Source organism: Fibroporia radiculosa, assembly GCF_000313525.1.
Source record: "Fibroporia radiculosa TFFH 294 genomic supercontigs, scaffold6738, whole genome shotgun sequence".
Lineage (NCBI taxonomy): Eukaryota > Fungi > Basidiomycota > Agaricomycetes > Polyporales > Fibroporiaceae > Fibroporia > Fibroporia radiculosa.
The window spans coordinates 60,293-73,305 of NW_012133442.1; the positions used below are offsets into that span (position 1 = coordinate 60,293).

Consider the following 13,013-nt stretch of genomic DNA (forward strand, 5'->3'; position numbering starts at 1 on the left):
CTATTATCGTAATACTGCTCAATAGAGCAAAGACAACTATGCTTTTACTGCCCGTGACTGCGCCGCTTGCGCAGCATTTACACCCATCCAAGTCTTTTCTACCAGACCAAGGAGTCGTTGCATGTCTGAACTCCAGTCGTTCATCACGTCCTCCGCGCTCTTGCTACTTCGGAAATTTATTATATCTGTTGGTCGATCAATCCGCGCCCAGACAGTACCAGATACCACCAGTCTGCATAATATCTCCTCAGCCTCTCGTTGGGTCAGGTCGAGAAGTGAGGTCAGTCTAGGTAATGTGATCCGCGTGTAGTACTGAGCAATTATACGGATGTTCTGGGTGGAATTGCTTGTTAGAAACAGATGGTATGCACAAAACGATATATTTAGCTTACATGTTCAATGACCCGTGTGTGGAGGTCCTCCCACAACTTGTCATCCGTAAATATGCTGGTCTTCCGCAAATGAGGCCCGTAAATGGATTCAATCCCAGGCCATCTCATCAGTTCTGGTGTCGTAAAACATTTAATGAGTGCACTATAGATGTCATTCAGTTAACGGGACATAAAAAAACTTGACCATTACGCACTAATGAAGTTCTAACTTTTCGAGGGCTGGATCCTTGAAGAGTCGGTGTAACATATCTGATTGTTCGTTATCGTGAGGAGCAAGGACTACATAGTACACGATATGCTCGAGAGCCTGAATGAAAAATAGTTAGAATTTGCCGTCGTAGGCTAAGAGAGAATTACCTCACGGCCCCGGCCAACAACGTCTTCCTTGACAGAAGGCGTTTCCCAGACTTTATGATAGTGTTTGGCAGCATCTAGGTATGCGCTCTGCTTGAGAGCATACTGGATCATCATGTCATAATACTTAAACCTGAGATCCTGGAGAAATGGATAAGCGGATCTAGCTGGTGCAATGAAGGGCTAAACATACTTCGTTCTCCTTCTCTTTGAGGAATGACTCGTTGACTTTCCTCCCTCCGACCCGGACTTTCACCCATTCAGCCTCGCCACCCCCAATGGAATCTTTCTTTCCCTCCTGACCAACCTCAGCGTCCTTGATCCGTGCAAGCGCAATCAATAATCGCATTTGTTCCAGAATGAACTCTGTCTTCTCCCGTCGTTCCATCGAAGAGTAGGTCTCGACTTGAAGATCCGACAATAAGTCGGCCGCTGTCTGGAGGATCTCTTTGGGAGTCGAGGTGGAGCCAGATTTGGGATTCGTGACTAGCGACTCATGGTAAAGCGTGAGCTGCAGGGTCACACGCGCTCGTGGTGTTTCTAAGAGAATCTATGCAAATGATATGAATGACTTGATAACGCAACGTCAGAAATGTGCGCACTTTCCCCTCTGTAACAGTCCGTAACGTCTCAATCAGCTCTAACCACTTCTCATCACCCTCGCGTTTCCGGATATCATCAAGCCAGCCCATTGCTTGTTCGACAATGGCTTGCGTCGATGCTTTGAGCTGGCCGTGTTTCTTGCTGAGATTGTTTATACTCGAGTTAAGAAGTGCATAGTCTCGGGCTTCATAGCAAATTTCGCAAATTGCTCTAACCAGTCGAGTAGTAGACGCCGCATCCGATGCCTTCATAAGTAATGTTGTTTAGAAGCAAGGCGATCATGTTAGATATGTATACGCACATTTCGAGTCTGTTTCTCTAGAGAAAATAGTTTATCAAGGGCGGCTTGTACTTTCCCCGACTGATTTGAACATACACGGTCACTATGGAGTGGCGATGTACGAGCGGGGACGCACCTGAGCGAGAGATTTTGCTTCTGGTAAGAGCTCGTCCACCTCCTTTGTATAGTCCTTCTCCTGTTTCCTATTCTCAGCCATAGCGTAAGTTGAATAAGAGATGGGCAGCGCAAGCTGGCGTGCGGTCCGAGTGGTAGTGTCCGGGTTATTAGACTGACGCGTCGCGCTCGCGCCTGTTTCATGACTGCCTTTCTGAGCGCTCAGAAATTCACGCCGCACGTGACCTTGTCGTATTTCTGCTCGTACTGCGACTGCGTCGGTCTCGAGACTATTACCAGCTTGAAGCACAGTGGATTCATTTTCATTCGAATAAGCATAGTCATAAGCAGTGTCCTACGTCCGAGGCGAGTGTCATATACATATGTAAGCATACAGCGTTTGGCATAACAAAGAATCATAGACCGACAAGTTGAGGGACATCTGAATTCGCCAGATTTGTTCCATTATGCTGTTTTTCCTGAACGATCTCGTCATTGATTCCACCGGGTATCATGTCTTTCAAGTCTCCCGTTATTTGCATGGAGTGATTTTGAGATTGAGAGTACGCAGGCATAAGGGAGAACATGTATCGGAAGGGGAGCGTGTAGAAGCGAACGACTCGGGAGGTCAGTGACATTAACCCCAACGCAGGTGATGGAAGGTAAGATAGTATTGAAGGAGCGTCGACCTTGGTCGTTTCGAAATCCGCGATATGGTGTGAGAGCACGTCTGCTTTGGAAGAAGATTCAGATTCCACCGACGCCTGAACAGCGTGTTCCACTAAGCACGGTATAACCAGCGAACCAGTATCAACGAGCACCGGTGTCGCATCGATAGATACTGACGCCATTTCAGGTTCCACCTGAACTGAAAAATCGGCTGCCTCCACCGTGACTTGAATTCCTTCCTCTACGAGCTCCGGCTGAGCCAGCACACCCTCGTCGATCAAGAGTACAGTTGCGTCAACCTCCTTCTCCGCAGTTTGAGGAGGGACATACACCTGAGGTTGTGGTTGATGTCTCCGCTCAAGCAATCGGATGTTCTGAAGGTGCGGGAGGAATTCGGAGACTTTCTGCCAGGCGAGCGCATTGGTCTCGACAGCTCCAGCTCGATTTTTCTCATGGAACCACTTGACGCTTTCAAGATACGGCGCCAAATGACTGAGAAGTACAGCAGCCTGGAAGGGATCTTTGATCCACGAATGCCCAACGTTCAGTCGCAGCAATGACCTCGAAGAAACGGCATGGGTGTCAAAAATCTCCTCCGAACCTTCCAGCGCATTGATTACTGCCGCGAGTGTGTGGAGACGGGGACATGCACGCGTCAGGTGAGCGAGACTCTCCATTGTCAAAGACGGGGGTCCAACTGCTTGTGAAAATCGCGCGAGAGGACACAAGCGGAGGATTTCAAGAGATGGACATATCCGGGCAAGGTGTATGATATCTGCATCCCGAAAGATCACAGACTCCGGGAGATCGATATCAAGACGATGGAGATGCGGAAGGGGGCCAAGATAGGTTAGAGGTAAATGCCGTGTTGGCGTCTCGCCTCCTCTCGACGTCGATCGTACAAGCTCGTTGAACTTCGACGCGGAGGTGGGGCTCACCCGAAAGACCTGCAAGGTATGCGAAAACTGGTCGCACACAAGCTCGCATACGTCATGCCAGTCTTCCGATGCAGGAGGGTCGTCGATGACGAGCTCGAGTTGAGACAATGGGCTTGTGATGTGCCTCAAGAATGTTGCGATGTTCGATACCTCGCCAGACAATTGCAGCTGGGTGAGTTGAGCAAACGCGCCGTGTCCAGGTCCGTCACGCGTGAGGTGGACTGCGGACTTGCGCATTTCGGAGAAGTCAAATTCGTCGGCTGAGAAGACACCGCTATCCGTCCCACCGACCGAACTCGGAGTGGAATAACCCGAACCAGGAATGATATCGTCGAAAAAGCCTTCAACTGCGGTAGACGTGCGACCAGTCAAATCGATCTGGAAGCTGCGCAGGTTGGGGAGTGATGCCGCCCATGATCCTACTCGGGACGATAAAGCACCTGGGGCTGCAATTGCAACCTTCTCGAGCGCAACATTGTGCTCGAAGATATCAGTAAAATTATCCGGAAGGTTGGTGTGGATGGTAAAGGAGAAGGACGAGAGTTTCGTGTGGGAAGCAATTTCCATGAGCAGATCATGGAGCCTCGGGTGCTTCGTGCCAACCTCCAGGGTCAGATTCCGCAGTTCGGGGCACATGAAGAGTCTGCAACGTTCTAATCCAGCCGCAGTTTCCGACTTCCAAGTAAGCGAAGTCAGATTCGGCAGAATCCACGGCTTCGGGCATAATTCCTCCAGAATAGGGAATATCGTTGGGGAGATATTCCCTGACGCCTCTACGTAGGACACACTACGCACGCGCTCTCCGTATGCCAAAAGACGATTCCAGTCGCTAGGCTCAGGGTTCTTGGTCTAATGAAAGCAGTCTGAGATCACAGATCCATATTACATGGTGTGAAACAACGTACCAATCCGAGTCCGGGACGGCGAGCTCGTTTGAGAATTGTGCTGGGGAATAGGCCAATAAGGGGTGTCAACGTATCAAGATCGCGCCAGAGAATATCAAGCACGGGTTCCTTGAGTGCGTTACAGGTGCGCGCCAGGCGACCGAGGGAGCGCCGCCCACCGGGGCCATCGAGAATGGACTCCAATAGTTTGTTAGTCGCGTCTGCATCTCGCAAAATTACTGGAAACATGGTTTGTTGATAAACAGAATAAGGACGATAATACGAGCCCTGACGAAGGTCGACTTGAGCGTTCAGGGAAGATGCAGAAAGGTTCGACTTGCGAGAGCGAAGACTGGGAAGACGAGGTCGAATAGGTGGAATAGCAGAGGCAATCCGGTCCGCAAGAGAAGAACGACGGGAAAGGTTTGGAGAGGAAGACATAGCGTTAATCCAGGGATAGCTTGGTACTTATTGACAACGATGCGCGCGGATCGTCAGGACGAGGGTCGGTCAGTGGCAGGCTAGTCGGCTGTAAGCCAGGTGGAGGGATCTATCAAAAGAATCCAACGCGCAATCTCGTGCAAGAAGTGTATGCGAGCGTTTGTATAGGTAACGCAGGCACAATCTAGGAGCGGCCGAGGTGCTTCAATGTTGTGAGGGGCTTCGGGGAGATGTCAGGGGTATACTTCGTGGCATCTTGGCATGGAGCAGCCTATTTAGGGGAAGAGATAATGATATAATGATATCGCATTGTGAAGAGCCGCAAACATGTCGAGATATATGTTTTGCATGCAGGAACAATGAGGCAAATGCGCGAGTGCAGCAGCATCTTAGCTGTGGTCGAACGCGATGGCCGCCCATAACACGGTGCACGTGCCACGCGCAAGTCGCGACACGCTCTGAACGCGCTGCAGCTGACGACGCCGGTCAACCTGAATGCAACGGAGATTCAACCGCCCGCATCCCGAAAGTACGTAGATACGACCCATGCAATTGGTCGGAAACATGGGACCCCGTCTGATAATATTCACTCAGTCGCAAGGCACTCTTAAATCAACAAAGGGACATACAGCAGCACCACGCCACAAGTCCGCGTCGATATTCGAGGGCTCTAGAGCTCACCTATCTCCCATGGTATGGGTTCACTCTCCCAATCTTCTTCAGAGTCTTTCGCTATATCATCCGTGCTATCATCGACCTCGCCGATATCCCAGATCTCTCCCTTCTTAGGATCGTAGTGTATCTGTCTCCTTCCATATAAAAGGCCGTTTACAAGCCTCTTCTGCTCCTTGTCTGCATCCTGTGATAAGGACAATGCCAAAATGCGCTTCAATTCGTCTGGTAGCTGGACATCGATAGTGCCAGCCTCGGCAGCAAGTTCCCTCGAGACCGGTGAGGCAAGCCGAGGGGTAGAATGAGACCAGTCAAAATAATCATCGACTGGCTCGCCACCTGCCTTTACGCATTGAGCTTTTCGCGAATGCCAAGAATGCTCCACAATTTTGACTGGCCCGTCATCGGCATCGCTCTTTTCGTCTCCATGATCGCTCTCGTCACCACCTGCATGCTCAAGAAGTCTAGCCTTCTTTCGACTGAACGCACTCGCCGCCTTATTCCTGCTTGGATCCTTTGAATTACTTGCATACGATCGCGACGATTCTGCAGGTGGTGAAGGCGGAAGAAGTGGGAGACGATGCGAGAAATTTTTTCCAGCCATGAGGCTGTCTAGCTCATCGGAGCCACGCGTCTGCAATTCGCTCCCTAACGGGCGTTTGACAGCAGAGCGACCTGGTTGAGAGATGCTTATCCTATCACCGAGTGCAGCGTTCACCTTGTGCTTTGGTCCCTGGCCCCTCGAAGGTCCTACATCTGATCGCAAGTCGTCTTTCGGGGGAAGTACAGCCCGAGGAAGAATACGTTTGCTGCCTCGTTGATTTGACAATTTTTCGTGTATATTCGTATCTTCAGCAGTGGGACGGACGGTAATGGATGTCATGAGGCCCTTTAACTTCCCGCTCCTCGACCAGTCCCCGTCTTCGTCCTCCCCGGAGGACGGCGAGAAGGCTCTTGAGCGTTTCCTCCTATTACTAAATCTTTTTGAATCTACAGGCGGCCTATTACGTGAGAGTGCGCGACTAGCAGGTTGCCTCGAGGCCTCCTGTGATGCCGGAAGAACCTCATCGAATAGTAGTCTGAACGCCTTGCCCCCTGGAGGCAGTTTCATTGGTGTGGCTTCCATGAATGTCTCGCTGCCATTTGCTACTAAGTGTCCATTCTCGTGAGACACGTCGTCATCGCTATCGTAAGTCGAGCTCGTAAAATTCAGCGACCGCTGATAATCAGCACGGACACGTTTGTCTTTTACAGGAGACGGAGAGACCGGCTCGCCGCGAAGGCGTTTTCGAGCGCGGGTCACGGCAGAACGAGCGGTGGGTGTGTGTAGGACTGGAGAGGAAGGTCGTACGGTTTGAATCAGCGGGAAAGGCTCAGGAGAAGGACTTCGTGATTGGGCTAAGGGTTGGAAGTTTATATGCTGTTTTGGTTTGGTTGGAGTTGTAAATGGGTTGAGATCGGAAGATGGTTTGACTGATTGAACAGTGCCGTGATCTCTAATGTCTCTAGATTTGTCCTTGTTCTTCACTGGAGAAAATGGGTTGGAAGTCTGGCTGGGGGGATCGACCTTGACGGCACGGGACTTTGCGAAGAGACTGGTGGATGCTGGAGCAGTTTGACGCGGCTGTGATCCAGGGGGAGTGGAAGAACGGGAAGTAGATGGCCCTACGATGGGAGCATAGACGGATGACTTTGAAAGAGATTTGTATAGCTTGTACTTGGCCGCTGTGGTCGCGGCGGATGTTAAGATGAAGAATATAACAGGAGACAGGATGTGACGATACCTATGGCTGGCTGATCCTTGATTTCTTGGATAGAGGGATTGCGAGAGTGCATGCCCCTGAATTCCCGCTCCCATGCCTTGATCTCAGCGCGAAGAGAGGCAACATCCATGATAATAGAAGGTGGAACAATGAGATGAGCGCAGGACGCGTTTGGGATAGGCCAGCGCGTGTTGACGCGTTATTTGGCTGCGCGTGGGCCTTGCCGGATGTGGCGGCGAGAGAGCTCGAGCCCGTGTATGATGCTTGGGCGCCTGCCCTCATAATATGCTTCTCTCCCAGTCTCTATAGTACCCCGTCGCTCTCTCTCTCCCTCCCGCCATCCTCCCCTCCTCAGCTGCGATATGGTCGCAGGATTTCCCTTCCCGCACATCCACGAGCACCTGGATCATCTTCACAGTGACCCCAATTTCCTGCCGGATCCTGATGGTTTGCAGTTCGTAGACTATCCTCGCATCGCAGCAAGTCCGCATGGTCCCGCGTCGTCGCCACCCCCACCCCCCTACGAAATCATATCTGATTCTCTCTCTTATCCCCACCCTCCGCGTGCGCTTCGTACATCTTCTAATACGGATGCTGTGCCAGTAGCGGTGGCAGCGGGACCTTTTCCTCAGCATTTTTTGAACGATCTGGCCTTCTCCCCAGATCCACTGAGCAATCCTCACTTCATCATGACTCCCGACGAGCAGATCTGTCCTGCCCCGTTGATATCACGTCAGTTCAGTTCGTTCGTCACCTCTGTCGAAGGTCACTGACGCCGCGCCTGCGCATTCAGCTAACATGCGCAACATTCCTTTATCGCTTCAGCCCGCTTGTGGTGCCCATATGGTGCAGCCCGAGCGGTTTTTCGGGTTACAGCCCGCGCCTTACGCGACGTCAGCTTCTCGTGCTATGTCTCATGGTGTTGCACCATACGTGCACCTGCCCCCTAGGCCCCCTCCTACGTCAAGGACTCTTCCGCCTGCTGTCTCCGCTTCTTCCATGTTTCCAATCTATCCTATGTGGCGACCACCTGCTATGTCGCCTTCATCTAGTACAGATTCCGAATCTGAGTCAATCGCCAGTAGTTGTTCCTCCCATTCCCTACCTACGCCCGGAGCGTCCCCACCCTCTTCGACCTCGTCCTCGAATTCATCTCCCCTTGAACCCTCTACGCCTCCATCTTCAACCATCCCGACTCCGTTTCATGCGCAAGCGACCGAGGATAAATCGCTTTCTCCTATCTCCTCTACTGTAGGCGTTTCAGCGACAAGCCAAACTTCTACCCTTCCACGTTCGTCGTCTCCAGCACCGCCTCCCCGTACATTAGGCAAAGACGATGTATCTGCCTCTTCACATCGTAGCACTGTTGCCATAGCTGCGCTCCCTCCAGAGATTCTGTCGCGCAATAACTCAGCACCTGAACAACGTACACATTTCTCCCCTGCACTCGGAGTCTTGAATCGCTCAGTCACGGCGCCGACTCGTGCACCAGGGCGGAAACCCGAGCTGCCAACTCACACGCGCAGCCAATCGCAAACACATGCCCATGATCAGCGTGGGCGAAGCATACAGCAAAACTCCACTCAGAGTATCCAGCGTACACGTAGCCGACGTCCAAGTGTTAGTGCTCCGCGCGACCTCGACCGCATTGACGAGCTTGATGAAACTGATCCTCGAGGCCTTGCGTGGCACCATGGTGGACCGTATGAAGCAGCACGCTCTATGAGTCAGAGAAAAGCGGATGCCGATTGCGCTATATCGGATCTGCTGATGCACGGAAGTCAGAGTGCAGGGAGAGGACGGCGGGTATGTCGTCGTTTTCTTTCGAAAATGGCATTTCCACTCACAGACACTCCACAAGGCTACGCACAAGTCCTCAATGCCGTCGCTCAGTGTCGAGCCTGGGCAGATTTTTCCTTCGGCTGCACTATACCAAGCAGTTCAAGCGCCTTATCTACAATCACAACCATCAGCTCAAGCATACCATTCGTCTCCGGGTTCCGTCAAACCTCAGGATCACAGGCAATATCTTGCGGATCAGCAACAAGTGGAACATGCGCATGAAGTATCTCCTTTGCCTGGACAGATGGCTTCACGGCATTTATATCCTCGTCAAGAAATGCAAAGTGCGCCAACTCAAGCTCCCTATGAGCGGGCTTCTACCATCCCGATGGTTTCCGTCCCACCCACCTTCGACTCCACTCTCCGACCACCATTACAGCAGCGTCCGTCTCAGAGATCTCATGTTCGGTTCGAATCTCCCACTCGGCCCGAAGTACGACCTCCCGCAGATCAAGGTTCAGTAGATGAAAACCCGTACGATGGGTGCGAAATTGACGAACCGATTATTATGACGCTCGCACCTCGGGTTCTAGAATCCGTTCAACGCGCCTCTCCACGACCATATGCCGCGGTATCCGGCGACCGCCATCAGTCTCCTCGCCAAGTCAATGCGCGGCCTATTACCATGTCTCATGCACAGGGAGAGAGTGAATTGCAGAATGAGCCCATTACTCGCACTCCTGCCACTTCGCTCCCCAAACCAGACGCTTCTCTTCTGCCTCGCCATCCTGCGCCCAGTGTGCAATCGCAAGCTTCGCTACCTCCACGTCACATTCCAAAGCAACTTGTGATGCCTACTCCGCTTCGGCCATTGGAGGATAGACGAAAGGCTGGCGCTGCGCTGCAGGCCCAACAACAATCCAAGAGCACTCGTTCAGAGGACGAACACGGTGTACGTGATGGCCACATTCACAGGAATGGACAGATGCTGCAACATGAGACACCGAAGTCCGCTCAGCGAGTTAGTTCAAGCCAGACGCCTACCAATCATGCAAGCCAAGGTCGCGCTCAGGCCATACCGATCTCTGCAGGACCCAATCTGTTACGCAAGCGAGGTTCTACCACTACTTCTAAACCTGCGGGTGATGTTCCAGCTTCCAGTGGTAGTGCGGCCTTGTTCGCTGCTCAAGTTGTTCAACCTTCCCATGGTGTGGGGAAGAGTAAGGTCGTCGAGAAGATGGCAACGGCGGTCTGGTCCAAGGACGACGTCCGGAAGGAACCAAGGGCACAGATTTTAAAGGAGAAAAAAGTCGGGCGAAAATTGAGCAAGCTCACTAGGACATGACCATCTAAACGAGATGAAAGAGCGCAGCATGGAGCAGTACTTGGCTATGAACGCTCCTACTGACTCCGATTTTTCTATTCACTCATATTCTGTTTGGTCATTTCACGATCTACCGAAGAATGAGGTGTTTGGATACACTCTTTGCGCAAGATAATCCGATCTCACTTGATTGGTCACCGTAATACTAATTAGCACTTTAGATCTCTGTTGTAAGCTTGTGGGTTATTCTGCTAACTGTTGTAGGTCATACCATCTGTATTACTCCCATTTCTCGTCTTGCTGTAGCTTCGGTAGCGCTATTGTATGTAATCTGGTACTCTGATACTGTGTGCTTGGTAGTAATGCTTTATTCGATCTTGATGACCTTGGGAACGCTGGCAACTGGCGGCACGCATACGGGGTCACACCACAATTGTCTCCGATAAGTCCTAAATTCGGTGCACAAAAACCAACGCCAGAGGCATCAATTACAAGTATACATATACCAGCCTATGGTAGGTCCTATATGATGGTTTGACACTGCCAGGCTACGAGATCCAGAAGTCGTGCTAGATAGCCTGTCCACACACCAAATGATTCAGTTTCATATCTCAAGGACATCCTGACTCAACTGCATCGTTATGAGTAAATGACATCCCGCAGTCCAGCGTGAGTGAACATCCGAACGTGTTGAACTTCTTTTCCACAAGGACTATGCGAGAATCTGTGGATAGATAGTATCATTTTCAAGGTCATATGTAAGTGGCGAAGCCAAGCGAGACCAGCTGTGGCGGTGTGATTGCAATTGCCGTCCATGTACAGCATGGCAACACGAGGGAAGTACGACTGAGTCATTAGAGTGACTCACTGGTAAAATCAATTGATGTGGGGAGAGCTGGCCCTGGCAAACGTGCATCAGGGTGCATCCAAAGGCGCATCTGTTGTATGTGGGACTTATGTGGTAGGTCATTGGACTTCTATGTGCTCGCGGGAATGTAGAGGGGGTTGAACATGTTGCACGGAATACCCTACTGTTACCTTGCCGAAAGTCATCTTGCGATTCCGGTAGTCATCATGAAGTTCTCAGCTGTGGTGTTCGTCCTCACTGTCTTCGTGAGCCACGTCGCAGTACTTATCGCCAACCAGTCCTCGGGATGTATATGCGCCAGCGAGCCATAAATGCATAAGACGGAACCTACCTGACTACGAGGGTACAGACAATCACTAAATTTATAATGACATCGAGGATGCTGTAAAAATGCAGAAGGTGGGGACGCAAGGTAAGTGAGATCTCAGGAGCGAACGAAGGGAGAGCTCACACCCGTGTAGTGATTATCCTCACCAATACCATGAGGCAGGCCAGAAGCATCGCAACCAAAACAGCTGACGTATCTCATGGTAGGGCTTCTCATTTCCACTATGCAGTGGAGACATTGAAGATTTCTACAAGTACCCTCTAGAATCAGCGTATACTTACGATAGTGGTGACCCTGTATCCGACCGGGTGATAAGGGAAAATTCTGCGGTAAGTTACCCTTCATACCGTAATCCAGCACCGTTTTTAATCGCTGCTTCAGCTTGCATCACACACAAGAGCGCGGACCTACGATGGATTCGTCGAAGGCAGTCCCTGATCTAGTTAGGCAGTATGCTGCTCATGTACTGCTTAATAATTTTACAGAATGAATACCTACATTTGGGGAAATCTCGACTGCATCGCACGGATTCGATGATACAATCAGTAAAGAAGACGGAACATGAACTGAAAACTGTACTGCTTAGTGTCAGGGTCCCAGTGGGACCAGTTCCAGTAACCAGCATCATCTGACTCATCCTCAATTTCGCGAGCAGGAATGCGGAACGCGATAGTCTCATACGGCTCGGCAGCAACCTACCATAGGAAAAATTAGTTCTGAGTGTTACATGAAAATCAATAACCCAGGCGTACAATGAGATATTGGTAAGCCTTGTTTGGAGGTTCTCTCTTCTGCTCCCAAGCACTCATGAATCGTCTTCGCGGTATGACATCCGCTTTGATCTGGGGTAGATGCACCTGCACCATCATGCCCTCCTTCCCAGTGTCCCTATCCCGTACTTTTGTGACACGGTACCCGGGTCTTCCTATCTTCAAAAAGACTTTTCGCTGGACATTGCTCTGTGCAGGAGCAATCATCAATTGTGTCTCCTTGAGATCACGGGCAGCTCGGCGCGCAAGATTTGTCTGGTGCTTCTTCCCTTGAGTATGTGCAAGATACGAGCCTTCATTTGTGTGCAACGTAAGGCAGAGACGACATTCAAGTGAACCGAGATGATTGCGCAGGATATATGGATCCTAAAAGAAGCATGTTATTGACGAGTCTCTGGAGAAGGTATACAACGTACCTTCGCGAGATCAATTGTCTCAAGGGCAAGTTTTCTCAATCTTTCACGCCTGTCAACATTTGTCTCGGATGCACCTGCGACACCTCCCCCACCAAACTTGGAGCCAACTCGGTTCTAGAAAACAGTGAGCGATGGGTGTTCCCAAGACCAGGCCGTTAGCATACCTGGTAGTCTGAGCGTATCTTTTCGGTCAACACAGCAAGTAAACAATGATAATGATATGGTTTTCTTACCCATTGTGTCCTCTGAAAGTCTGTAAAGCGAGGTACCGGTGGCAGGATGACAACTTGAAAGAGCAAACTAAGCGCCAGATACTGTAACATCAAGCGTCACGCATCAAGATTGCGCTGCCCGATCACGGTGGCTGAAATTTTTGGAATGCTCCTCCACTAGCAAGCTATAGGCTCATCCATTC

The 13,013-nt window shown here is 50.9% G+C and overlaps 4 protein-coding genes across 4 annotated transcripts; 1 reads left to right on the forward strand and 3 right to left on the reverse strand.

The window, feature by feature from the left end:
- Positions 1-36: 36 nt before the first annotated feature.
- On the reverse strand, positions 37-4,675 carry FIBRA_06371 (uncharacterized protein; the record flags this gene model as incomplete). The annotated part of the gene is made up of 10 exons (XM_012328098.1): positions 37-333; positions 393-534; positions 587-699; positions 750-887; positions 940-1,296; positions 1,349-1,594; positions 1,651-1,710; positions 1,766-2,098; positions 2,172-4,199; positions 4,256-4,675. 10 exons carry the CDS (start codon positions 4,673-4,675, stop codon positions 37-39), a joined length of 4,134 nt encoding a protein of 1,377 aa, XP_012183488.1.
- A 670-nt stretch (positions 4,676-5,345) lies between these two features.
- Positions 5,346-7,240, reverse strand: FIBRA_06372 (uncharacterized protein; the record flags this gene model as incomplete). The annotated part of the gene is made up of 2 exons (XM_012328099.1): positions 5,346-7,072; positions 7,132-7,240. 2 exons carry the CDS (start codon positions 7,238-7,240, stop codon positions 5,346-5,348), a joined length of 1,836 nt encoding a protein of 611 aa, XP_012183489.1.
- A 232-nt stretch (positions 7,241-7,472) lies between these two features.
- Positions 7,473-10,237, forward strand: FIBRA_06373 (uncharacterized protein; the record flags this gene model as incomplete). The annotated part of the gene is made up of 3 exons (XM_012328100.1): positions 7,473-7,842; positions 7,904-8,916; positions 8,972-10,237. 3 exons carry the CDS (start codon positions 7,473-7,475, stop codon positions 10,235-10,237), a joined length of 2,649 nt encoding a protein of 882 aa, XP_012183490.1.
- Positions 10,238-11,954: 1,717 nt separating this feature from the next.
- FIBRA_06374 (uncharacterized protein) lies at positions 11,955-12,835 on the reverse strand (the record flags this gene model as incomplete). The annotated part of the gene is made up of 4 exons (XM_012328101.1): positions 11,955-12,107; positions 12,165-12,548; positions 12,599-12,705; positions 12,763-12,835. 4 exons carry the CDS (start codon positions 12,833-12,835, stop codon positions 11,955-11,957), a joined length of 717 nt encoding a protein of 238 aa, XP_012183491.1.
- Between the last annotated feature and the right edge of the window lie 178 nt (positions 12,836-13,013).